At 36.7% G+C, this 25,398-nt stretch overlaps 1 protein-coding gene and 1 long non-coding RNA gene across 2 annotated transcripts; both read right to left on the bottom strand.

The window, feature by feature from the left end:
* Positions 1-4,680: 4,680 nt before the first annotated feature.
* On the bottom strand, positions 4,681-7,150 carry LOC104603250 (cytochrome P450 93A3-like). Its single transcript, XM_010267227.3, has 2 exons — positions 5,805-7,150; positions 4,681-5,697 (listed from the first exon to the last, which is right to left on the bottom strand). Exons 1-2 carry the CDS (start codon positions 6,717-6,719, stop codon positions 5,050-5,052), a joined length of 1,563 nt encoding a protein of 520 aa, XP_010265529.1. The 5' UTR covers positions 6,720-7,150; the 3' UTR covers positions 4,681-5,049.
* Positions 7,151-15,579: 8,429 nt separating this feature from the next.
* Positions 15,580-16,084, bottom strand: LOC148802083 (uncharacterized). Its single transcript, XR_016082927.1, has 2 exons — positions 15,897-16,084; positions 15,580-15,815 (listed from the first exon to the last, which is right to left on the bottom strand). It is a non-coding gene; the product is annotated as an uncharacterized LOC148802083 (long non-coding RNA).
* Positions 16,085-25,398: the final 9,314 nt, after the last annotated feature.

Raw genomic sequence — 25,398 nt, 5'->3', positions numbered from 1 at the left:
AAATTTATTGTATACATTATTAATATATAATATCATACATAATATATATTATATTATAATATTTCAAATGTAAAACATATAATATATCATAAAACAACAAATGTACATACTAAAATTTGCTAGCTTAGTGTGGGTCCAATGGCAGTTTTCTATTGAAGCTTGATTTATCAAAGGCCTAGAATTGGGTGGAATGGAACTTGCTTCTCTAGAGTCTACATTTGCGTGGTTTCTCTCCTCAATTCTGTAAGTTGATCAATGCCTGCATTACCTCTAGGTCTTTCTCTATCATTCTAAGGCTTTGTTTGGTGGAGAGGTTTGGAGAAAAAGTATTTGTTGCATAAGTACTTTTTAGAAGTGCTTCTTTTAATAGGGCCTGAAGGCTATTTGGTGTCCTACTTTTCCCATAAGTGCTTGTATTACTTAAATGACACTTTTAGCCTTCACTCCACACATACTTATAAACAATGTTTTCCATATCATTATAATTTACATTTCAATGAAAAATCGCCACATCACCATATCATGACACATGAGAGCCCATGTAGGCCCACACATGGAGTGCCACATGGACAATAATAATAATAATAATAACAACAACAACAAAGTACTTTAGGAAGCATTTTCGAGGATCAATTTCAAAGCATTTTTAATGATTAATTTCCCCAAAGTACTTCCAGAAAGCATTTTCAAGGATTATTTTTCATAAAGTGCTTCTAGAAAGTGCTTTTAAGGAGTAGTTTTTACAAACTACTTCTATAAAGCACTTTCAAGGCGCAATTTTTACAAAATATTTTCAGAAAGTGCTTTTATGGTGCAATTTTCAAAAATTACTTCCAAAAAGCACTTTTAAGGACCAATTTTCATAAAATACTTCCAAAAAGTTCTTTTAGGGAATAATTTTCACAAATTACTTTCAGAAAGCACTTTTAAGAACCCATTTTCACAAAATACTTCTAAAAAGTGCTTTAGGGAGCAATTTTCACAAATTACTTTTAAGAACCCATTTTCACAAAATACTTCTAAAAAGTGCTTTAGGGAGCAATTTTCACAAATTACTTTCAGAAAGCACTTTTAAGGACCAATTTTCACAAATTCCGTCCAGAAAGCACTTTCAAGGCACAATTTTCACAAAATACTCTCGGGTAGTGCTTTTAGGGAGCAATTTTCACAAATTACTTCTAGAAAGTGCTTTTAATGACCAACTTTCACAAAATACTTCTAGAAAGTGCTTTTATGGAGCATCTTTCACAAACTACTTCCAAAAAGCACTTTCACAAAAAACACCACCATTATCAAATTAAAAAAAAAATAAAATAGGATGACTAAATTCAGATTATTCAAAAAAAAATGAAAATTTAGGTTATCAAAAAAATATTAAAAACATCACCAACAAAAATTCATGAAAAAATTCACAAAAAAAAATCACAAATATTCACACTTCAAGAATATATTCACACAAATATTCACAAATAGTCATATCAAATAAAGAAAAAAATTCAATCACAATTGAAGAATATATTCACACAAATATTCATCCAACTTCAGCAAAATTTCACACAAATATTCATCCAACTTAAGCAATTTTTTTGCATGATTTCTAACAAAAAAATGCCCAAAAGAATTTCGGATTTCTCATATGAATACAAAAAAAAATCAGAGAAATAATTATCCAAAAAACCTAAAAAAAAACGAACATGGAGGGGAGGAGTTTAGGCGAACTCACCTTCTAGTCATCGGTAGCTAGATGGTGGGAAGTGACCATTGAAGTCACCCAAACATAGGACCCCCAACCGTTTTTTCTCACCATCGAACGCCACCGGTGGATCCACAATGTGGGGGTATTTCTGTCATTAAAAAAACAAGGACAAGTTCGTCCCATTCAAATGAAGAAGCACTTTTTCAGAAAGTGCTGAAAAAAAGCTACATCCTGGTCATTTTTTTAAGAAGTGCTAATCCCACTTGGTAAAAACCTATAAGTACTTAAAAACCACTTAATGTATGGTCCCATGTCTTAAGAAAAGTACTTTTTAAAAGAGAAATCAAACAAGGCCTGAATGGCTTTCCTAGTGAACCTTTTAAGCCTCAAAGAGGTTTGCGTCAAGGCTGTCCTCTTTCGCTATACCTCTTTGTTCTTTACATGGATATTCTCTCTAGAATGCTTATAGGAAATTTGGAGAATGATACACTTTCTGGCTTCAAACTTGCCAGGAAACTGCCCCAAATTGAACCACCTGATGTTTGCAGATGATATCTTACTCATTGGCAAGTGTTCTTCAAGAGAAATCACAAATCTTAAACATATTCTCTCTCTGTTTAGTACTTGCTCAGGTCAAGAACTCAATTTAGCCAAATCCTCTATGTTTTTCAATTCAAATGTTCTTCGAAGACACAGAGGTGAGATTGCAAAATCTTTGGGTGTTTGGATTATGACCGGCCATGAAAAATATCTTGGCATGCCCTTTCTCAAGCAAAGTTCTCGGGCGAAATCTTAGAATTTCATTATTGATAAATGTAAAGAAAAAAAAAATAAAACTCAATTCTTGGAAAACCAAATCTTTTATCCCATGCAGGAAAGGTGTCAATTAAATCTACAATTGAGGCTATTCCTTCCTATTTCATGGCTACCCAAGTATTACTCTAATCGATCAGCTCCAAAATCAACTCCATGGCAAGGGATTTCTGGTAGGGTTACTCTCATGTCAATCCTCACATTTACCTCCAAAGATGGGGAAACTTTATGAAAAGCAAAGATTTTGGGGGCTTAGGCTTTCAAGATTCTACCACCAGGAATGTGGAATAGAATATTGATTATGGAACTTTCCTAGAGATTCTTAACCAATCAAAATAGGCCCTGGGCCAATCTTCTATCTCTCGAATACCTGAATGGAAATGAGTCATTTTGGCAAGTTGAAAATAGGGGGCAACACTTCAGCCACTTGGTGCTGCATGCTTGACTCCAAAATGAATTTACTTAGGGGAGCCCGTTCCGTGATTTCAAATGGTTGGAGCACCAACATTTTTGACGACCCATGGGTTCCTGGGCTTGTTCTTGATTCCCCTCCTCATTCTATTAATAGGAATGTGAAAGTAGCTGAGCTCATCGATTTCTCATCTAATAGGTGGAATACCCAAGCTCTTAATTCTAGGTTTGGACCTGAAAATGCTAATAGGATCATGAAGTTAGAGCTCCCCATGAACCCTTACTCAAAACAAGATCACCTTGTTTGGACTCTTAACTCCTCACGGAAAATTTACTTGTGCCTTAGCATACAAAGAATTTCAAGCTTCGCAACCAAGCACTTCTGGTAACACCCTTGCTTTATCGGGTCTCTCCTGGAAATCTTTCTGGAGCCTTAATGATCTCCCCCCACCCCCAGGATTTTGGTTTTCATTTGGAGATGTATTCAGAAGATTCTCCCTATTAAGTCATTGCTCTCTAAAGCTTCTGATCGATTTGATCCCACTTGTGTGCTCTGTAATAATGGTGTTGAAGACTTTTCCCATCTATTTCTCAACTGTTCTGTAGGTCAACCTGTCTGGTTCGGTTCTTGTTTTGCACTTCGATGTGAGGACATCCAGGGGAGGGACTTGGATTGTTGGCTTGTCTACTAGTGGAGAAATAGCCAGGACTCTCCAAATGGGGATATCGGTTTCTTCAATAAATTTGCTATGATTCTATGGCTTTGCAGGAAAGCTCATTGCGCCCAAGCTCTCCGTGCTGGTCTCCTCGTAGCTAAAGAGGAACTCAAGCTCTCTCATGTCTTCTTGGAAGGTGATGCGCAAAAGGTTATTTCTTTCTTGTCGGATACAAACTCTGATGTCCATTGGCAACTTCTAGCTATCATCGCCGATTGCAAGGACCTTCTAAAGGGTTACGGTCACTCTTCCGTCTCCTACATTTCCCGTACAGAGAACGTGGTGACTCACAAGCTTGCAAGATTTGGATGTAACACTCACAGAATTATAACTTGGTCATCACCTGCTGATTTCATCCGGCCTGTACTGGAAAAAGATTCAATGATCTGATCTAGTCTTCGGGCTTTCTTAAAAAAAAAAAAAAAAAAAAAAGTTAGGAAAAATAAATTTAATTAACGGAACTTCAAATTCACTTTGGTTCACATCACATATTGATTAGTTCTCATTCCCATGAGCAAGCGGCTCAAATTAATTAGGCTTTCAAGACATTACATTTCTTTGGATTCGGTTCTTAATTGAAAATAAAATGTAATTTAGTCTACTAAATCAAATAAAAAACCCAGTCCAGCTCATCTGCACAAGGTGGTGTAAATCCTGGCTCAATATTTTGAAAACCGTATAGGACTAGTGGTCGGACCGGAACTTGGCTCCTTTCTAGGTCCTTGAGAAGTGGGAAAAACTAGGATCTGGACAGGTTGAAGCCCAGACTGAACCGGGAATAGGGCAGCACTGTTTCCAGTTTGATGGCCAATCAAGTTTTCAAAATCATTGATTTTTCCTCCAAAAATGATATCAGATTTGTCTAACAATGTCTTAAACTCTTAATCACTCAATTGAACTCCCACCCTCATCCTTCTATCTTTTTCATCTCCACCTCTTCCTTCCCCATTTTCTAGAATATAAAAATCCCTAATCTTCCTTACGTTGACAAAACGAAAAAAAAAAAAAAAAAAAATCCAATCCAGATTGTGGATAGCCCATGCATATGCCGAAAGGAAAAAAGGTTAACAATTAATCTTTGATTTATGTGATAAGTATGATAAAATTGCTTTGCCACATGGCAAAGATACATAATGTTATGAACTATTCTAAATTAAAACTCTGAAAGAAGAAATTATAGGTTTAAGTTTAAGATGATAGGCATGAACCTACAGATATAGGGTGTAAGTGGGCCGGGCTGGGGTTTTATTTTTTAGATGGGCCCCAGCTCCAATCAGGCCCAGTTTGTTTCAATACAAATACTGAAATACTAGCAGAGATGAGAGAACCAACATCACAAAATAAAAAAAAAAAAAAAAAAAAAATACTAAGACAGTGATGATGATTGATGAACTGATGATCCCATTTCCTAATTCAGCTCTCTGTGACTGAGAATGGATTGAAGTGGATGATGGGCTGGCAGACCAAATGGTGGGCCATGGGAGTTGCTAAGCCTGTTCCCTCAGCCATGTCCACCAGCCCATCCTTTCCAACATTGAGAACCTTCCAGTCAAAGCACTGGATCATAGCAGCTATAGTTACGTGCAGAAGATGTAGGGCCAAGGTCGTCCCCGGACAAGCCCTCGTTCCGGTTCCAAACGGCATGAAATGGAAATACTGGCCCCTTACATCCATTGAATTCCACCCGTTCTTGCCTGAAGGCATGAACCTCTCAGGGTTGAATGTGAAGGGATCCTCCCAGTAGTTGGGGTCTCTTGAGATGGACCACAGATTCACAAACATCCTAGCATTCGCCGGTATGTCGTAGCCTCTGATGTTGCAGTGGCGAACTGATTGCCGGACGATTAGTGGGGCGGGAGCATGCAGCCTCAGAGTCTCCTTTACGACTGCCTGGAGGTAAGGTAGATTAGGGATGTCATTTTCTTCGACCAACTTTCTCTTGCCGACGACGGAATCCAGTTCTTCTCTTAGTTTCTTGAACAGTGGAGGATGGTTGATCAGCTCTGCTAGCGCCCACTCAATTGTCAGAGCAGTTGTATCCGTGCCTGCTGCAATGATGTCCTGTACCAAGAAAACCCATTAATATATATATATATATATATATATATATATATATATGATGATTAGATTTGAGTTTCATGGTGAAAGAAGCGTCTGAATTAAATTACCAGAAGAAAGGCCTTGATATTCTCTCTGGTTAACCTGATCTCAGAGTTCTCGTCCTCGGCTATATCAAGCAGCATATCAAGAATATCCTTCACGCCGTCGCCTTTGATCTCCTCCTTCTTCCGTCGAGCCTCTTCGTGCTCTGTTATGACCTTCTCCATGATCACATCGAACCTCCGGTGGACATCCTTCACCCTTTCATCAAAACCTTTGGACCCAAAGCTCTTGAGTAATGGAACGAACTCTCCTATATTAAACGCCGCCAGGAGGTCAGCTATCTCCATTATCAGATTCTTAACCTCCTCGGCCTCATCGTCGTTCCCTGAGCACCTCCTGCTTATGGCCATCCTGGAAATCACGTTGTTGGTCAGTCTGATGAGCTCCCCGCTGAGATGAACTTCTTGTCTAGCTTCCGACTTGTTCACCAAAAACTTGATAAAGCTCTGTGTCTCGTCATGCCGGATAGCGAGGAACTTGTCGAGCATTCGGCTGCCAAAGAGCTCGGACATGATGAGCTTCTTCATGAACTTCCAGTAAGGGCCGTAGGGGATGAAGGAGAAGTCGGCAAAGTTGTAGCTAATCTGTCGTGCGGCTTCGGACTGAGGGCGGGCGGAAAAGGCCAACTCATGGGTGCGGAGGAAATCTTTGGCGATTTCAGGGGAGGAGACGACAACATGAGGGACGGAGCCTAGGCGGAGGTAGAACAAGGGTCCATAGCGGGCGGCCAGCTTGTGGAAGGCCTGGTGAGGGGAGGGGCCAAGGAGGTGAAGATGTCCGAAGACGGGCAAGGCCATGGGGCTGGGAGGGAGGCGAAGGCGAGGCCGACTAGTCCTGCTGAGAACTGTTCGAACCAGGATGGTGGAGATGAGCCCGACAAGGAAGAGAGTGGCCAGGGACTGAAGGTCCATCTCCATCATGGTGAGGGATGCTTGGGGTCCTAATAAGAACTGTAAGGGAAGAAATAATGTTCAAGAGATGGGTGAGGCTTAATTTCAGGAGAGTAACAAAGTTAGGTGTTGATTTATAGTAGTCGTGGTTCTCAAAATCTTACAGTTATTGATCATGCTGAGAATTGATGACAAAAAGGTTTCAATGGCGTCGTGGCCATTTGGTTGTAGAAAAGCCAAAAGCCCAGCAGCCCAGCCGCAGAAGTTCATCGCATCAAGACATATATTTGAATTAAATATATTATCAGTTTATCACATCCAAAGCTTCCAAATTTCAATGCTGAGTAATGAAATTGGACTGGACCAGGGCCTATTCCATAGAGCTCCCAAAATCAAAATCCAAGATTATGAAAGTTCAACTCAGTTTCCATTTTTCCTCAGTAATATGAATATCAAGTCTGTGAGTATTTTGGGTGCTATTTTTGATGCAACTAAATTTGGGAAAAAACGAAAAAGTAATGCTGTGGATTCCACGTTTTAGGAAATGCAGAATAACGGTATATGAAGCTAGTTATTCAAAACCATTGAGCTTTTCTGATCCAAACGCAGCCTTGGGGTCCATAACTTGCATTGTGTTCTAATTCCATCGGGCCCCATGATGAGATAATCCAAGCCCCAAATCAATCAGATCTTTAAAAGTTTTCTAATTGTGTTAAATTTTTGGTTCGTTCTCTCCCATGCTCACGGACACACAAGACACCAACAACTATTTGGAAGAAGTACAAATATAAATATAAATCAAGAATTTCTAAGGCTCAGTACAAATATAAATATAAATGAAGAAAAGCCGCCAACGTAAAATAATCAAAATAAAATTCAAAGTTGTAATAAAATAATAATAAGTAAATTACAGAAAAGGCCACCAAATTTGACTGAAGCTCACAAGCATCGACCTAATATTAATATCACTCTTCACAAGCTATATATTTCCTACCAATTCCATTTTGTCTACACCACGTGCTTGATTATATAATTGGGCTTCTTCGTCCTATTACCTGATAAATGTATCCATTTTCGGGGTTCATAGACTGTAGCCTTGGTTGGGTTCAAGGTTTAAAATTTTGATATTATACGTTTAGAGTGTATCGTATTGAAAAAAAGATATGAGATATACATAGAAATCAGACGTATCATCTTTTTTCATGCATATCGGATCATATTGGGGTGTATCAGGGCGTATCGGGGGTGTATCAATAACATATTGATGAATTAAATTCTATGGATGAATTAATTAATTATATTTTATCATTTGATCACAATGATTGAATATATTATAATTCTATGGATGATCTATCATATCCACAAAGCAATTGAAATTTCTTCTTTAATAACTATTTTTTGAATATATTATATAATATTTATTTATTTTTATAATTTTTGAAAATAAATAATTATTAATTATATTTTTACTTAAAAGTTGTGCCAATGCATGTTTTATGGATAGGAAAGTTGGGTCTTTCCCATCCCATAAAACATTAAAACTTAAGAATTATAGTTAAGCATAGGATTTTTAATGAAATTATAATTAACCACAATATATTTCTTTATAAAACCATTAAAATATATTAGTTTAATGTATATACACCTCATTAAGGTCTTATATTTAGTATTATTGATGTATTTTTATGATTTATTAAAGTATTTATAGTGTTTCCAAGCGTATTTTTATGTATCTTGGTTTTTCTCCGATATGCATGTATATCTAAGACGTATCCTGATACATCTCTTAAAATTACCTTTCCGATACATTTGATGTTTCCGATACTTTGAACCTTGATTGGGTTGACACTCTCTGATCCTTTTCTAATAGAGAGGACATCTGATTCCTGCAGGCCCACTTGGGTTCATTTGATGTTTTCTTATGTAAAGCTGTTGGATGGGAATCTTTGAGGGGGTTGGTAAAATATGATAGAATTAAAAACCCACAAAAAAAAACCTCAATCTATGGGTTTTTTCTCAGAAATTACAATCCCATCTGTGTAGTTAAACCAACCCTAACAACGAAAAAGTTCCCAATTCAACCACTGTTGCACTTAAATCAGTGTAGTCAAATAATCTGGAAATGTTGGCTCCTATCTGGAATATTTGTGTCAATCAAATGCATTTTATACTTAAATTTTAATATTTAAGAGTGTTTTAGGGATTAAGGTTAAGGTTTAAGATTTAGGATTTAGAAATAGAAATCAAGAGGTGGTTGCCAGTTGGATGACTTGATCCTCATTGGTTGCTTCTACTAATATTAGAATTTTCTTTGTTTACTTCAACAATAATAATCTAAAAACGTCTCATCATCACCGATCACTAAAACCACAAAAATCCATGTTTTCAAACAACCAGCTTATCTCCTTATTTGTTTGGATATGAGAAATGAGAAAGATAACTGAGGCCTCGTATGGTTCACAAGAATGGGGTTTGGAATTGGAATTGGAATGGGCTATTCTGATTTCAATTGTTTGATTGGGCAGAATCAGAATTCCATTCTTATTTCTGTTAGAATGGCATTCTCCCATTTGAGGGAATGGCCATTCTCTGCCCCTCATTTGAGAATGAAATCACATTCCTGCTTATTCCAATTCTTATTTATATTCCTGTCTGAACCAAATAAACTATGGAAATAAACCATTTCGATTTCGAAGAATTTTGATTCCGATTTCAACTGCAAATCAAATGGGGCCTGAGAATCAATAAACAACTGAAGGCAGAGAAAACGTGGGAGGGGATTGGTCAGATAGATGGCTGAAAAGTATCCCTCACTCCCTCAGTTCCACATCATTGTTTGCGAGCACACACTAAATGCAACTCATTGTTGGACTATTAGTTCAGACTTCAGAGAGGCTTCGATAGTCAAGGGTTATGAATATCTTGTCCCCCAATATAAAATCTTAAGTCACCAAGCACATGGATGACTTCTCAGTGCAACTTGAAAGTTTTGTCATCAGTGAATAAGAACTTTTGTAGGAAAACAAATAATTTAATGGAAAGCATTAGGCAAGCCCTAGACTATCATCTTATGTTTAGAAGCCAAAAGCAGTGGAGAAAATCTGTGATTACTTTTATTAATCGGAAGAGTTGAACTAATAAATCATATAATTAGTTAACCAATTACAAAACTAAATCAGTTTTTGAATAGTCAAAAAAAGAGGGGGGGGGGGGGGGGGGGGGGGGACTAATGAAATTGAGATAGATGAAAGTCTTTAGTGACTAACCAGGATCATCAGTAATGAAGCCAATGATCCAGTAGTTAGAGGTAAGAGTGTCAATGGACCTGTTTTGGATTAGGCACCACCCAAATAAAAATCAATTTGGATGGATTGGATGGATCAATAAAGCATATTGAATTGGACCAGTCTAGACTTAATGGTCCAACGTGTTTATTGGGTTGGATTGGATTAGACCTGATCCATCCATAGTAAATTTACATTGGATTGGGTTGGATTGAACAAATATTTGGTCCATTGATAGAAGAAAACAATATAGGTGTCAATGGACCAGATTTGGGTTAGAACCAAAATAAAGTAAAATCAATTTGAGCAAATTGGACGATCCAAATATTAAATTGGACTAGTCCAAAACATTCATTGGATTGGATTGGACATGGCCCATTTGTAATGGAATCACATTGTACTGGATCAGATTGGATCTAATCCAGACCAATTGGCACCCCTAGTCAGATGTGGTCATTTGGCATTTCCTCCAACCCATAATAGCAGGCTCTTCTCCGGTTCTCCCATGTGCATCAGCTTTTTGCTCTATCCTCACCTAATGCGTTTTATGTAATACCAAAAAACTAGAATGCTTTGTCAAAAAAAAAAAAAAAAAGAAAAGAAAAGAAAGAAAAAATAGCATGTATGTTACGTAATACCTAAAAAACTTCAAGCTTCACATCTAGTTTGTTTGTGGTGCAAATTTCTTTTGCACTGGTGTAAGTGCATGGAAGTGCAAATGTGTCAAGTGTAAATTCTGGTTTACTTTTGCTTTAAGGTTGCCTACATGTATCCCTCCCCACACCCCGCATTGATGGTAGCCTTGTGCACTGGATTTGGTTCGATCGAATCCAGTCCAATGTGAGTCCATTATAAATAGACCAGGTCCAATCCAATCCAATGAATGTTTTAGACCAATTAGGACCGGTCCAATTCAATGTCTGGACCATCCAATATATTCAAATTCATTTTGATTTAGATTGATTTCAACCCAAACCCAGTCCATTGACACATATATTCTTATCTTATATCAATGGACCAGATATTGGCTTAATCCAACCCAATCCAATATAAATTTGTTACGGACAGATCAGGTCCAATCCAATCTAATAAATATTTTGGACTGGATTGGTCCAATCCAATATATCTTGTTGGTCTATCCAGTCCATCCAAATTGATTTTGGACTGGACGGGGTCCAATCCAAAACCGGTGCATTGACACCCTTATCAATGTTTAGGGAATTGCCTACAAATAGTCCATCGTACAAAATCAATTTTTGTGAACTGAATACAAATTTGTTTAGATTTTTCTCTTCTTGTGAATCCTAGACTCTTTTTTGAAGTAGACAGTGTTCTTCCTACACACTTTCTGCAACATCATTCCCACTTTATACAAACACTGCCAATGAGTGCAAATCTTATTGGCAATGTCTGATAAAATCTTTTTGAAGACTGAAATTAAACTGTAATAATTGCCCAACATCTATTTAATGGTATAATCAAAAGTGCCTAAAGTATATTTGAATAAATAATGCTTTTATTTTATTGAATAGGCAGTAAATATTTGATTGGGATTGGATCAGGTAAGTGTTGGATCACCACTTAACCCAAACCAATAACATGTCCATTGGGATAAAAGTATTGACTATTGTGTCTAATATGGTTCAACGGTTCAACGGTTTAGGCGGATCCAGTCTATCAAAACATAGAAATGCAGGGAAACCACTAATAAAAATAAAAAGTATTATAGAACTAATGCTCTAAAAATCAATTGGAAGAGTTCCCAATTTATTTAACAAGTCAACTTATAGTGATGTTATAAATTAAATAAATAAAAATAAAAAGATAGAAAATTTTATAAAATTTAAAAAAAAAATGAGCATGCCTTTAACATTATATTTATGATATTTAACAAAAATATGACTGAAAATGAGAATTATTGCTATTAATGATGGAAATGACTAAAAATTATAAAAAAAAAAAAAACATGAGAATTAATATCTTGCTCACGTCCCATTGACCTGGCCAAATAGGTCAATTGTTCAACCATCAAGTTCATCCGGTTGTCGGCTAAGTCAATTGTTTGGGTTATAATGTATACTTATAAATTTGTCCGGGTGATAGCTCAATCAATTCAACTGTTTAGTTTGATAGCAAGTCAAAAACACTTGTATGACTAATGAATTACAAATAAGAAGGCTTATAGATAGACGCTTAGATTTAAGGCTATGTTTGGTTTGAAGGAAAAGGTGGGGAAAGGAAGGAAAACCAATACAAGGTTTGTAAAAGCTTCTTTGCCTTTCCCTAGCTTTTCTTTCAAACCAAACACAGCCTAAAGGCAACAAATGCACCATTACACCATCCTCCAATTAATTTCCTTTGTTATATAGATTCTAACAAAGATGGATCTTTCCTTTGCACTCCCACATAATATAAAGATAGATATTTGAAATTATCACGTAAACATTTACTACCGAGATAAAAAAGTACAAAGTTTATATTAGGTAGGAGTGCCAATATATGGTTTTATTTCTCGAAACAAAAAAGAAGTGCTACATCAACAAAACAGAAGAAATCACACACCAAACGCAAGTAAATATGTGATGGGTCTAGCCTAGCTTCAAAACATCACACACCACACATTCCAGCTTAGAATGAAATGATATATGTGCTTATGCCTAACCCTTCGTCAGGGTTACTCCATATCTGAGTCCAGTTTCATTTTCAGTAGTGCCTTTGCCAAGCTGACTGGGCCGGGTTAGCTTTGACACAGTCACGTTAGAGGCACGGAACCATGCGTGTCACTCCCTGTATTTGATCCAGTGAAACCAAAACTGGCTCTCACTGTCTCAGATAACCTATACAATTGAGTGATTTGTGCAACAAAACCTAACTTTAAACTCTCAATTAGCAATTGATTAGGTTGGGCCTGTGTCCCACTGCATTGCCTGTGCCGAGTTTACCATTCAAAGTGGAGAAAATTGTTCATGGAAAGGAAATAGATAAGGCCACGGTAGGAATTCAAGAAAATAACTCGTTTCTTTCTTGCTTGCAAGTAAGTGTGTGTGTGTGCGGGGGAGGGACAGGGAATTGCCATAATCATCAGTCTTATTGGGTAAGCAATTTCAGAATATAAACCAAAGTTCCTAGCTGTAAAGAAGGAAAGGATCTCCATCCAGCACCTATTGCATGTTTTTAAATCTCAAAATTTGGGGCACATAACTCTCCAGACTGTGCATTCATCAAGGGACCATTTGATGGATATCCTAATAGAGAGTGATAAGTGATAACACAAAAAAAAAATCATCATGATCAGGTAATTTGAACCATCTGATTTATGCATTGTTTGTATATCTTCCTCTAATGCATAGGGTGAAAATTAGAAACAGAACCCTTAACCTTTTGGATGGAGAGAATAGAGTGATTGCACACAAAAAAAAAAATCATCATGATCTATTTGGGACCCATATATGGTTGGCCCTGAACCTTTGGATGGAGAGAAATATGGTGGAAATTTATATGGCCTGACATATTTGTGTCCTGTAGCTCCAGATTCAACGTTTTGACTATTGTTAAGTAATGTGCAAATCCGTCAAAATCAACCATCCAACTAATGTGGACAAACTCTCGTTCCAAATTGAAATTTGGCATGCATATGCAAGGCAATGGAGAACTGGTTGCAACAACTTCTGCGTTCTAGGGGAAAAACTCAGAATTGAAACAAGCCAAGGGACAGGATTTGAATTTTGATGGTCAACCCTTATGTTTCTATCTGAACTAATTGATTCTGCACAGGGAGTATGCAAAGTTCTTGATTATGGCACTGTGGTGTAGATACGGGATGTCCATGAGAACTGCTGCTGTATTGGTAAAGAGACAAAATGCATCCCCATCACCAAGTAGGCCACACTGGTAACCATTGATTCACAGAATCATCAAGGACTAAGTTTTGACGACCACAAAGTTACCCAAGAGGAAACCTATTCAAATGTAAGCATCTCCCGACTCCCATAAAGCAATATTCCTAAAGTAGTAATCCAATTGCCAGCCACTTGTATTACATGAGTAGCATACAGCAATCATATAAATTGCAACTTAGCATCCCATTATTTTCAGGGGCCATTGTTTGGTGCGACGATAAAATCTCAGGCTGACAAGAATGACAAGATTGGTATAAGTCTGAGTGTAGCCACATTGTGCAAAAATAAAATGCCAAAAGTTGCCTATATATCCACCCCCCCCCCCCCTCCCCCAAGATAGCTGGGGACCAACATTGGGTGAAGGCCTTCATCCCACACTTTTCCTTAATAGCAGCTAACTGTATTCTGTGTCCAGAATGCAATTACGTATTCCCTCTAATAGTTTCTTGTTTTTCCTTTCCAACAAGGACAAACCATATTTCTATCCAGAAATTTGCATTGGGAGAAGGTTATTGATCTTTGTTTTGTTTCAAACATTTACACTTCATTTGATGCAATAATTTAGCCATAATTCAAGCTTTCAAGTTTATAGTGGATCAGTCAAAACTCAAAAGTACCACACTTTGAATAATGAATATAAATTCCAAAACAAATGTCATGATCTACCAAATCAATTGTCCATACCCATCATTTGCACCAGGTAAATGTAATTCCAACATTCAAATAAGCCCCATATTCTCTTATGAGTTCATCTTGGGATTTGTTCTAATGGCAATTCTTTTTGACTGATTCAAAATAAGTAAACTATCAAAGGCTCATAAAAATTAAGAAATAACTGTTATCCAACTATTTCAGCTGTTCACTAGCAACTCAGAAGCGGCCCTTCAAAATTCTCTATCAAGTCCACCAAACCAGTTACATTTCTATCTTCTCAATTACCTATTCAAGAGGGCAGAAGGTCCTAGAAAAGCTTTTGTTATTGTTTTTCTCAGAAGAAATCCACATGTTGCAGAAGGGAGCAAATTATGCAACTCCTAGTAACCAAAATCTCTTACCACCAAGACAACAGCATCTCCATGTCCTATGTTATCATACAACTCCAATTAAATAAAGCATAGAAAATAACACCATACTTTATAGGGAAAGAACGGTTCTTTGGTTTCAATTCAAGGATCTTCCTGCCCTTCAATTTGATTTTGTATCCTTGGTTTTCCAATTCTTGCACCCCAACCCACCTCACACTACCACAAGTCATAATCTTCCTACTTGATGTTGTTTTAATTCCTATTTAAGACCTCTCAATCCTTGAATTTGATCTTGCATCCTCTATTTTCTAGTGACGTGGACAAACAGACTTCAATATTATTTGCCTGAGCAATGAATGCATCATAACCCCTAAGACCACCCACTAAGGAAGTCGCTTCTATTGAAACAATGGCAATATGGTATTCTGAAAATATTCTTCTCCTTTTTCTCTTAGTAAGACCTTTAACCCAACATACCTATCCGATCACCCACCGACCCATAAATCCTAAATTTGCAGTGGATAAGAAGATGGTTTCCGGAGCTCCATATCAACTAAACCAAATTCCTCAAAATCGGCAATGATCGAAACAAAGACAAACATAAGAGAAATCCATTCCATGGTCATCACTCATCATAGTTACTATTTCTCATCATTTGGGACCAAATTCCAAATCATACAAAGAGAGAAAAGTGATATATAAATTTCATTTGAACATGAAAAGTAATAGACGGTATGAAGAGAACATTACATTACAGTATACATAGAAAGAAGAAGATTGATGGAGTTAGCCATTGATGGGCTGCCAGTAATCGGTGCGGTACATATCGTGCTCCACTACCACGATTGCATATATGGCGTAGATGATACCCGGAATGTAACCCAACAGAGTCAAGAGCAAGCAGATGCAGAACTCAACCTGTAACAATAACCGCAATGGAAAATCCACCTTTATTTAAAACAAAACAAATGAAAAACTTCTTCAAGAGAGGAGATGTACACTGCAACCATGCCGGAAGAAGACACCCAGTGGAGGAAGCAGGACGGGCTATCAAGATGTCGCAGAAGATCTCAGTTCTGGTAGCCATCTCAGTCGAGTCAGTCTCAGGCTCTCAGCACCACGCCACCACCGTCAACTGCCAGACACTGAAAAAGAGAATGCGAGATCGGGGATTTGGTTTCTTTTGACTTTCTACTCCCTCTAGTTTATCACACGTGGTTATTTATTTTAAATTAAATTATTAAAAATACAAGAAGTTACAAAAAAAACTCCCATCTCCTTTATTTTAAATTAAAGGATATAAGTCCAGAAATGTCAAATGCAGCCTTTATTTATAAATTAAATGGGTTAAGGGCCAACTTGACCCTAAACATAGACCTGGCCTGGACCCAAAGTAATACGAAAAGCCAATTTTTTCAATTCAAAACTAACCAAATTTCTATTCAACCAGATGCATTTGCATGGGTTTACTTGCTAGTTACTTATTTGAGTTATAAAGCAATTTAAATTAATGGGTTCAATCCAAAGCCAAACCAGCCAGTTGGAGCAATTGATCTATCATTAGGCTAGTCTGTTTCACTTTCCAAATTGTTCTCTTGTAAAAAATCATTGACTTAGTTATGACGTATTGCCTTATATGGTGTTTAGAAGTCTGGGCGCTTTTTAGGACTGATTTTCAAGAAAAAACATTCATGCTTTCAAGACCCTTTTTTCACAAAAAAAAAATGTTTCTGCCACGTAGGCAGTGAGCAATACTATGCTGTTTGGTAAGGTGATTTTCATCATCGTTTTTCATGTATGTGCTGACAGGTAAGTACCACATAGGATAATCATTTGACGTTTCATGCATCGGCAGGGTCCCGATTTTCAAAGCATGCCCAATTTTTTTAATAACCGGCTGAACCAAACAATGAGATACATGAACGTTTGTTGAAACGCCTATGTCGATTTGATGTGGCATTGTTTTTTAAAAAATGGCTATTGTTCCAAACATCCCCTTAGCTAGTTGGATTGTTGAATCAACGGGTCACAGGTTAAACATTTATTCTCTTTTTCTTTTCTTTAGTAGTAGTAGTAGTAATAATAATAATAATAATAATTCTCATTTATCACATCTATTTTGCTTAATATAATAAATATACAATATTAAAGACACCCAGTTTTTTTGGAAATTATATAATTTTTTATATTTTTGTATTTTATTTTAACAACTTTCCATCCTTTCGCTTTTGGTCAATTTTCATAATCAACGTTATCATTTTATATTTTTATTTAATTGAAGGTATCATGGATTGACCATTTTGATCTGAATAGTTGAACCGTTGATTCACCACCCCAATGAAAAAGAGATTCCAATTTCGAGTCGATTTTGAGAACATTGATTTTTAAACTCGAGCAATTGATTGACAAGGTCGAGTCAAACTTGTATAACTATAAATACCTTACTTTCTCTTGTCTCTATCTGATGAGGGCGGATTTGGCTCTCTAGTGAAATTGTGACACCTGGCACCTCATGCTAACTGTGCAGCCTCTTGACAACTAAACAGCTCGAGCTAGCCACAGGCAGCTCACCATAGGCAGCTCACCCTTAGCCTAGCACAGGCGCGGCCTGGCCCTGGCGTGAGCTGGCCCTGGCACGACCTGGCAGCCTGGCCCAGGCACCAACTTGGCGGCCTAACAGGCGCCAACCTGACAACCTGGCCCAGACACCAACCCGTCGCCTGACACAGGCGCCGACCTGACAACCCGGTCCAGGCGCCGGCCTGACCGCCTGACACAGGCGCTGACCTGATAACCTGGCCCAGGCGCCAACCTGGCCGCCTGACACAGGTGCTAGCTTGACAACCCCAAGGAGCTCACCACCATACCCCAGTTCTGACGGGATGTGACGAGTCTTACCGTTTGAAGGCTTTTCACCACCTAACACGCAACGGGTCCCATCACAGTAGGGATCCAGTGACCGTTACACTAACCCATGAGAACTCCAATATATAAAGACCTCACCCCCCAGAGGGGAGAAGGAGGAAAAAATGATGGTAACCCCTGCTCTCTAGCTCTCTCATTCTCTAATATCATCTTCAAGCTCTCTACTATCAGAGTGCTAACTTAGCCATCGAAGCGACCTCGCCAGGTAAACACCCCCGGGTTCTCTGATTCAATTCTCGTAGGTTACGTCAATTGCCACCGTCTACAAAGAGGAGCAGATCATCTCATGCAGGGAGCAGTCGGGTTGCACTACACTAGGGAGCTCGCCACCAAGGCAGCGCACCAAGCAGCTCATCAAGGCAGCTCACCACCTAGCATCTCATCGAGGTAACTCACCACCAAGCAGTTCGCCACCAGGGAGCTCCACTTCAACCTCTGAATTGTCTCTATTTTTAACTTTTCTTCAAACCTCTTATCCATGAAATTAATGGCTTGCAATTGTCTCTATTTTTAACATGGCCTCATTCATTTGCTTGTAATGAATTCAGCCTTTATGTTTATGTATCTATTGGTGGTGCAGATTTCTTACCAAAATACCTGCAAAATTGAATCAAAGTACAAGCTATAAATTCATTTCAGTCTTACATTCACTCCTACACACTCTTGCTTGGAGTAAAATTTGCACTTCTTTATATGCATTTTTTTTTTTTTTGTTCGAACGCTGCCTCTCCCAAAAGCATGAGTCAGATCTGCTGGTAACAAACAATGCTAAGTACATCATAGGTTTGTTCCATTTGTCCACAACACTAGAATTTTCAAAAATTAATATGAATAAATGCATCTTGCTCATGTTCTGTGGACAAATGGCTGAAAACTAAGAAGTTGCTAGGGTTGTTTATTACTAATGCACCTTTGTCATCTCCCCTATAAAATGGGGATCGCATCATTTTAAAATTTATAAGTATCTATATCTATGCGACTTCTATATAAAAGAGATAGTTTCAGGTTCATTCCCTTTTGCCCTACTTTCGAATACTTAATACTCCTATTTATACAAATTTCCATTTTATCCTTATAAGTTAATTCATTAATATATCTATATTCAAACTTTTGTATGTTTAAAATAAAATTAAATATCCTTCTTTATCTAATTTTATATTCTATCCTTTCTTTTATGTCCCAAATTTAGCCATTGATTTGACCTTTCTACTCATATTTAGAAAATTTCCCATCTTATCCTTATAATCTATTAATCAATTAATAGGACTATGTAAAACTTCTATTTTTTTTAAGTATATATCTGTTATTTATATAATTTCCTATTCTATCCTCAACTTGTATTCATTATGCAACATTAGTCAATGAGTCCATATACTTTTCTTTCTCCACTATCTCCTCTTACGCTTACAAATGCATTGGTTACTATTCTCTCTTTTTTCACATGCAGCTAGTTGATACAATATGCATTCATTAATTTTGGGGGTTGAGGGGCACAATACACCAACCAATTATCTAAATACAAATTGATATTAAATTTATATACTTTTAAATTTATGAATGCTAATTCATCACAATGGGTTCATGTTAGTTTCACTCACAAATATTAGTTATGATTGATTCATGTCCCATAAGTAGATGAATGATGAAGACCTGAAGTACGTATTCATACCAAATCAATAGATTACAATCTGAGAAATTCTTACATCAAATCAAACCATTTTAGTATTGAAACCAAATCGAATCAAACCATAATAGTACGGCTTGGTCAGGTTTTTAATATAGTTTGGGCCATTTTATCAGGTTTAATCCAATTAGAAAGCCCAAGTAACACATATACCTACATAAATAACAAATATAATTAAAATATCATATAGCCTGGGAAATTCTTAAACCAAACCAAATCGTTTTTAAAGCTAAGCCAGACCAAACTGGTAGTTTCAATTTGGTTCATTGTAATTTGGTGGAGATCATATTGGCACCCCACAGCACCTTTCTCCCGTGTATTGGGAACATCTTCCCATGATAAGTATGGGAGATGTTCCCAATGCCTGCTGAGATGTGCATGTGGGGTGCCCTGTGTGGAGCGCCAATCTGATCTCGGTTTGGTGGTCTAGACCATATAATAAACACCCTTAGTGTATCTAAAACTCTTTGACATATCTATAATTTTGAACATTGAAAATATTATTTCCCATTTTACTCCTCTAAAACAAATAAAAGAAAATTAAAACATAAGGCAGAATTTACACTTCAGGTTCTGAGTATCAACATTGCAAATAGTTTTGAAGGCAATTTTTGGGAGAAATATCAAAATACACTTTGAGAAACACTAGGGCATAGTATATAGTGGAGCGATGCATGAATAGGGTGCAACTCAGGTAAATTGGATTAGGTTGAGGGTCAACCTAAGCCCAACCTTGAAAGTTTAAACCTTGGGCTCAGGCCTTAACCTATCACAACTTGGACTGGACTCATGTTGAAGTTAGGTTGGGCCAAGCTTACTTGGGTTTAGACAGGTTGGTCAGGTTTGAAAGAATTTATTAACATATTTTTATATGATCATCTTTTATTAGGATTTTATATCCAATTTAAGAATTTAATTGATCGAAAATATTAATGGGATTTGTGTCAACTCAATTGGATTGGAATTTTTTACCAAACAAAACCTACCAAATGAACATGAAAATCAAATTGAAATGTTAACAGTCAGTTTTGTTGGGTTGGTCAGTTTAAGAGTGTGTTTTGTTCCGTGGGCATTTCATAATAAGCATTTATCAAAACATTCTCTTGTCATCGCCAAATCAACATTTTTCTCATCATATTCATCTATATGCATTGATATTGACAAAAGTGAGTTTTGATTTATGTGCGCACCAACCGTTGGGGAAAACATTATTCACTGTTCTACTGATGTGGCCCCTAATGGCACCTAGTGGCGCCTAGTTGTCTATAAAAAGTTTATTAAATACTTTTATAGGTTTTGAAGACAAATCAAGTACAAACTTAAGCTATACCAAACATATACTAAATTCAACCGAGTGAAGACTGGTCATCAATGGGATTTGGGCTCATTGCCCAAGAAACGGAGACCGTCAAGCATTTGATTTTATAATTATTTTGTTCTTAGTTGGCTATTGAACCCCACAACTTTTATGAATATGGGAAGATCATGGTTTTCAAACTGCCGTTGATATGGATGGTCGGACCATTCAGCCCAAGAACCATCTAGGCAATGAGTTCTGTTTTATCCTGAACTCAGCCTTCGGCCAAAAACCATTAAATTGGTCAGCAATCCGCTGACCTGAATAATTGAACCATTGGCCCATTTAATTCTTTCAATGGTTTTGACTATTTTTTATTTTAATTGTTTTTTTAATTTTTCTTACTTTTTAAGTTGAAACAGACCATCCATTCAAATTAAACGGTCAACTAATCGACCCAAAAACTGGTAATCAGAACGGTTTCAGTTTCGGATTGATTTTTAAAACATTGGGAAGAGGAAAAGTAAAACTGTAAAAGAACATGTTGGTTGAGAATTTACCCATTTATCCATTTATTGTGGGTAAAATACAATAATTTAATGAATTTTGACGTTTTTTTGTAATCATAAAGACAGCCAACCGGAACATTGAGGAAAGAGAGAGTGGGAGACAATTCCACTCCCTTTCTTTTGGCACATTGGACTTACAAATTTTAAAATTACTCCTCTAGTTGGTTAATTCGGATTATCTGGGTTTGTAAACTCAAAAATCGAAACCGAACTGACCGATCGGATTATGCATTTTTCTAAATCAAAACTGACCGACCAACTTTGAAAACCGACCATCTCAGATCGAATCGGGATGCTCGATTGGTTTAGTTAGACAATTAATCTATACTCGAGACAGTTTTGGTTAGATAATCCTGAACTTGTTTAGCAATTTGCCGAGTTCTACCTATTGATCAGAGAGTAAGGTCTGCCTCTTTAGTCTACCTTCCAGGAAATTCTAAGTTCCTAGACTTCATCTAAAGAAAATATTAGTAGGTCTTTAGCTCCGAAGGAGCTTAAGGTGGTGAGCTTGGGCTTGGCTTTTTTTCGTTTTGATATTGTCGATTTTAGCCTAAAATGTGTGGATAAAGCCCACAATTACAGGCCCACATCTTCTATTCAATTATTAATAACTTTTTTTTAAAGAATATTCATTTTCTTTAAACCTTTCTATCCCATTTGTCTCCAAACCCTACCTCATGTATTCCCTATCTCGTTTTCTTGTTGAACTAAAGAAAATTCCTAGCTCCAGCACTGAGCATATCTATTACCTTCTCTTAAAGTGTGAGTAAAATTGATACGCATTGAAGTGTCTATCTTCTTAATGTCACGAAGAATATGAATCACCCTCCAAGAAATGGAAAAGCTTTCAAGAAAAATGTCAATTAAACATTTGTTGTCACTTTCCACCCCCACGACGATGATACCATGATTGCAACATAAGCGGAGGCTATCAAAACGACTCTTACCTATTTTGTTTATCTATCATAATTATATACAAATATGCATTATAATATTTAAAGGAAGACAAATTCAAGCTTCAAACAAGTGAGCGTGGTCAGAGGGATGGAAAATTTTCAAACAAATAAGCTTTTGTTTCAACACTTTTTTTATGGCAAAGACTTGGTAATACATTCCTTTTAAATTTGCATCCATGTAAATGAGAATAAAAGCCAGCTTAGTTTATATATATATATATATATATATGGATTCGTGGCAGCCTGGTAAGTAAATGGCATATCCACGAGTGACCATAAAGTGTGCGTGTGAGGTTTTTCATTGTTTACGCACACGCACGTGATATCCTGTTCCAACGGGTGATTCTTTCACCCTCTTCTCTCAACTTTTCTTTTTTATAATATTGTTCCCCACCCGTCTCTCTCTGTTACCATTTTTAGGTTGACGGTTCAATCATCTTGTTCGAACGAATGGCCCATTTTAACAACAAAAATTATGGAACCGTTTTAGCCACTGGTTTTTGGCTTGATGATTAAAATCGATGGCCCGTTTTGATAATAAAAATTACAAGCAAAAAATTGAGTGTGAGAGGTTCATTAAGCAGTATCGTACGTGTTATATCATTCGAACGTGTGACTCATACGACCTGAAAATAGAACCGTTCTGGCCACCGGTTTTCAGGTCAACGGTTCGACCATCTTGTTCAAATGGATGGCCCGTTCTAACAACAAAAATAAAAAAACAATAAAATACCATTGAACGGGTCGATGGTTCGACCGCTCGGGTCAATGGGTCAATGGGTCATTGGCTGATTGCCTAGATAGTTCCCAATTAAAACGGAGTTGGTTGCCTAGATAGTTCCCAATTAAAAAAAAAAAAAACATAAAAAACAATGGATCGTCGTCCGATTCGGATGGATGGCCTATTCTGACAACAAAAATAAAAAAATAAAATAAAAGAATGGACAAACACCATTGAATGGGTCAACGGGTCGACGGTTCGACCGCCTAGGTCAATGGGTCATTGACCAATTCATCGATTTTTGGCCAAGGACAAGGATTGGGATAAAACGGAATCGGTTGCCTAGACGGTTCCCAATTTAAAAAATAAAAAATGGCCAAAAACCATTGAACAAGTCAATGGGTCGACAATTCAACCGCCTGAGTCAATGGGTCGTTGACCAATTCAATGGTTTTTGTCCAAGGACCGGAATTGGGGTAAAATGGAAATGGTTGTCTAGATAGTTCCCAAGCTAAATGTTCGTCCATCCAGGTCAACGGTGATTCGAAAACCATGGTTTTTATGCTTTTGGATTTTCATTATTCAAAGGTATGTTCCTTTTTTTATTTTTTGTGTTTTCTTTGTATTTGGTCTTCTTCTTTAAGATCCTCCAAAATAGTCTAGGGTTTACCACCATTTTATTTCTTCCCTTCTATTTTTTCTTTAGGTTTTCTTGTGCAATGTTTTTTTTTTATTTTCTTACAAGACGATTTGCTTTGTCTCTTTCTTTGATTGTATGCATGTTTAGCTCCATCTCAAAGCGGAATTTTGGACTCGATTTTCTGATTTTTTTCCTTAGTTTTTCCAATTTGGTGGATTTACCACCAATTTTTTCTGTGTTTAAGGTCACTTTGGATTTGTCTTTCAAGATTTTTGAATCCTTTGCAATGTCCACCATTCTCATGACCGTCTAGTTCGAACGGATGGCCTGTTCTAACAACAAAATTAAAAAAAATATACAAAACATTTAAAAATAAAAATGGCCAAAACTGTTGAATGGGTCAATGGTTCGATCGCCCCAGTCAATAGGTCATTGGCTGATTCAATGATTTTTTGCCAGGGACCAGGTTTGGGGTAAAATGGAACAGATTGCCTAGATGGTTCCCAAGCCGAACAATCCTACCATCCGGGTGAACTGGGAGTTTTCGATGTGAAGCAAATGACAACTATGAAGTAGAACTCAAAACTATCACTGTATGATCGTGTTCTTTTATATGATATGCTTTGTTGAGCAATATTTAAAAAACGATCACATGATGATCTCTTTTAAGTCTTTATATGAGTTTCAAGACTTGAGTATTTATAATTACAAGTTTCTTATTAAGAAACCATGGTCTTTTTAATGTTACAAATAGCAATGTTACAATTTCAATCCAGCCCCTGCAAAGCAGGGGCCCCTCTACTAGGCTAACTATTATATAAATGATAAATTCTACTATAAAACTCATCATTATAAAATTGTATATCCCCATGTAAGGGAACAGAATTATCTATGCTCTTTATAGGATTAGCTGAATGCAATACCTAGTTGTTCAGTGAGCTATGGAATTAAAGATAACTCCCCACACTAGTCCTAAAATGCATGAGACCCACAACCACTCTCTATGGGCTCCAGCATTTTAGGACTAGGGTGGAGTGTTATAATTGGTTCCACAACCTGCTACACAGAGAAAGAGTCACCTGCAACCAGGCTAGTGTGTGGTGAAAAAGATAAATATCATATCAAACCAATACCTAATTAACATCAAGGATTAAAGTATCAGTATCGGATATCATATCGGACAACTTGGATATGGATATGGATGCAGATACATTTTGAAAACACATGGATACAAATCCAAAATATGAAAACATTCGAATACGTTAAGGGAATGCATACAAATTCCATAAATATATCGATAGCATTAAGTTTAATGTCAAAATAACTATAAATAATGTATAAATACATAGGAATTGTATATTTAAATGGTATATATAAAAAATATATTATAATTAATATAGCGGGACACGTATATATTATACAATTTTATTAATAATGTATCAATCAAGAGTCCAAGGCACATATTATATAGATTTTTACAAATTAATACATGTAAAAAATCCATTATTATTTTATTATCTATTCAAGTGCAAGGCATAAAACATATGCAACTATTATATTTGAATTATAATATCAATTTTTTCTATTTTTCTATTTTTAATTTTTAATATTAACAAAAAAATAATTCTCAAATGTTTGCTAAATAATATTTTTATTTTAATAAAAATAAATATATTATTATAAAATTAAAATTAAAATATAAATTAATA

This window comes from Nelumbo nucifera, chromosome 2 (genome assembly GCF_055504915.1).
Source record: "Nelumbo nucifera cultivar China Antique chromosome 2, China Antique-T2T, whole genome shotgun sequence".
Classification (NCBI taxonomy): Eukaryota; Viridiplantae; Streptophyta; class Magnoliopsida; order Proteales; family Nelumbonaceae; genus Nelumbo; species Nelumbo nucifera.
Note: the sequence above shows the minus strand (reverse complement) of the source record. Positions and strands in the feature narration are given on the sequence as shown.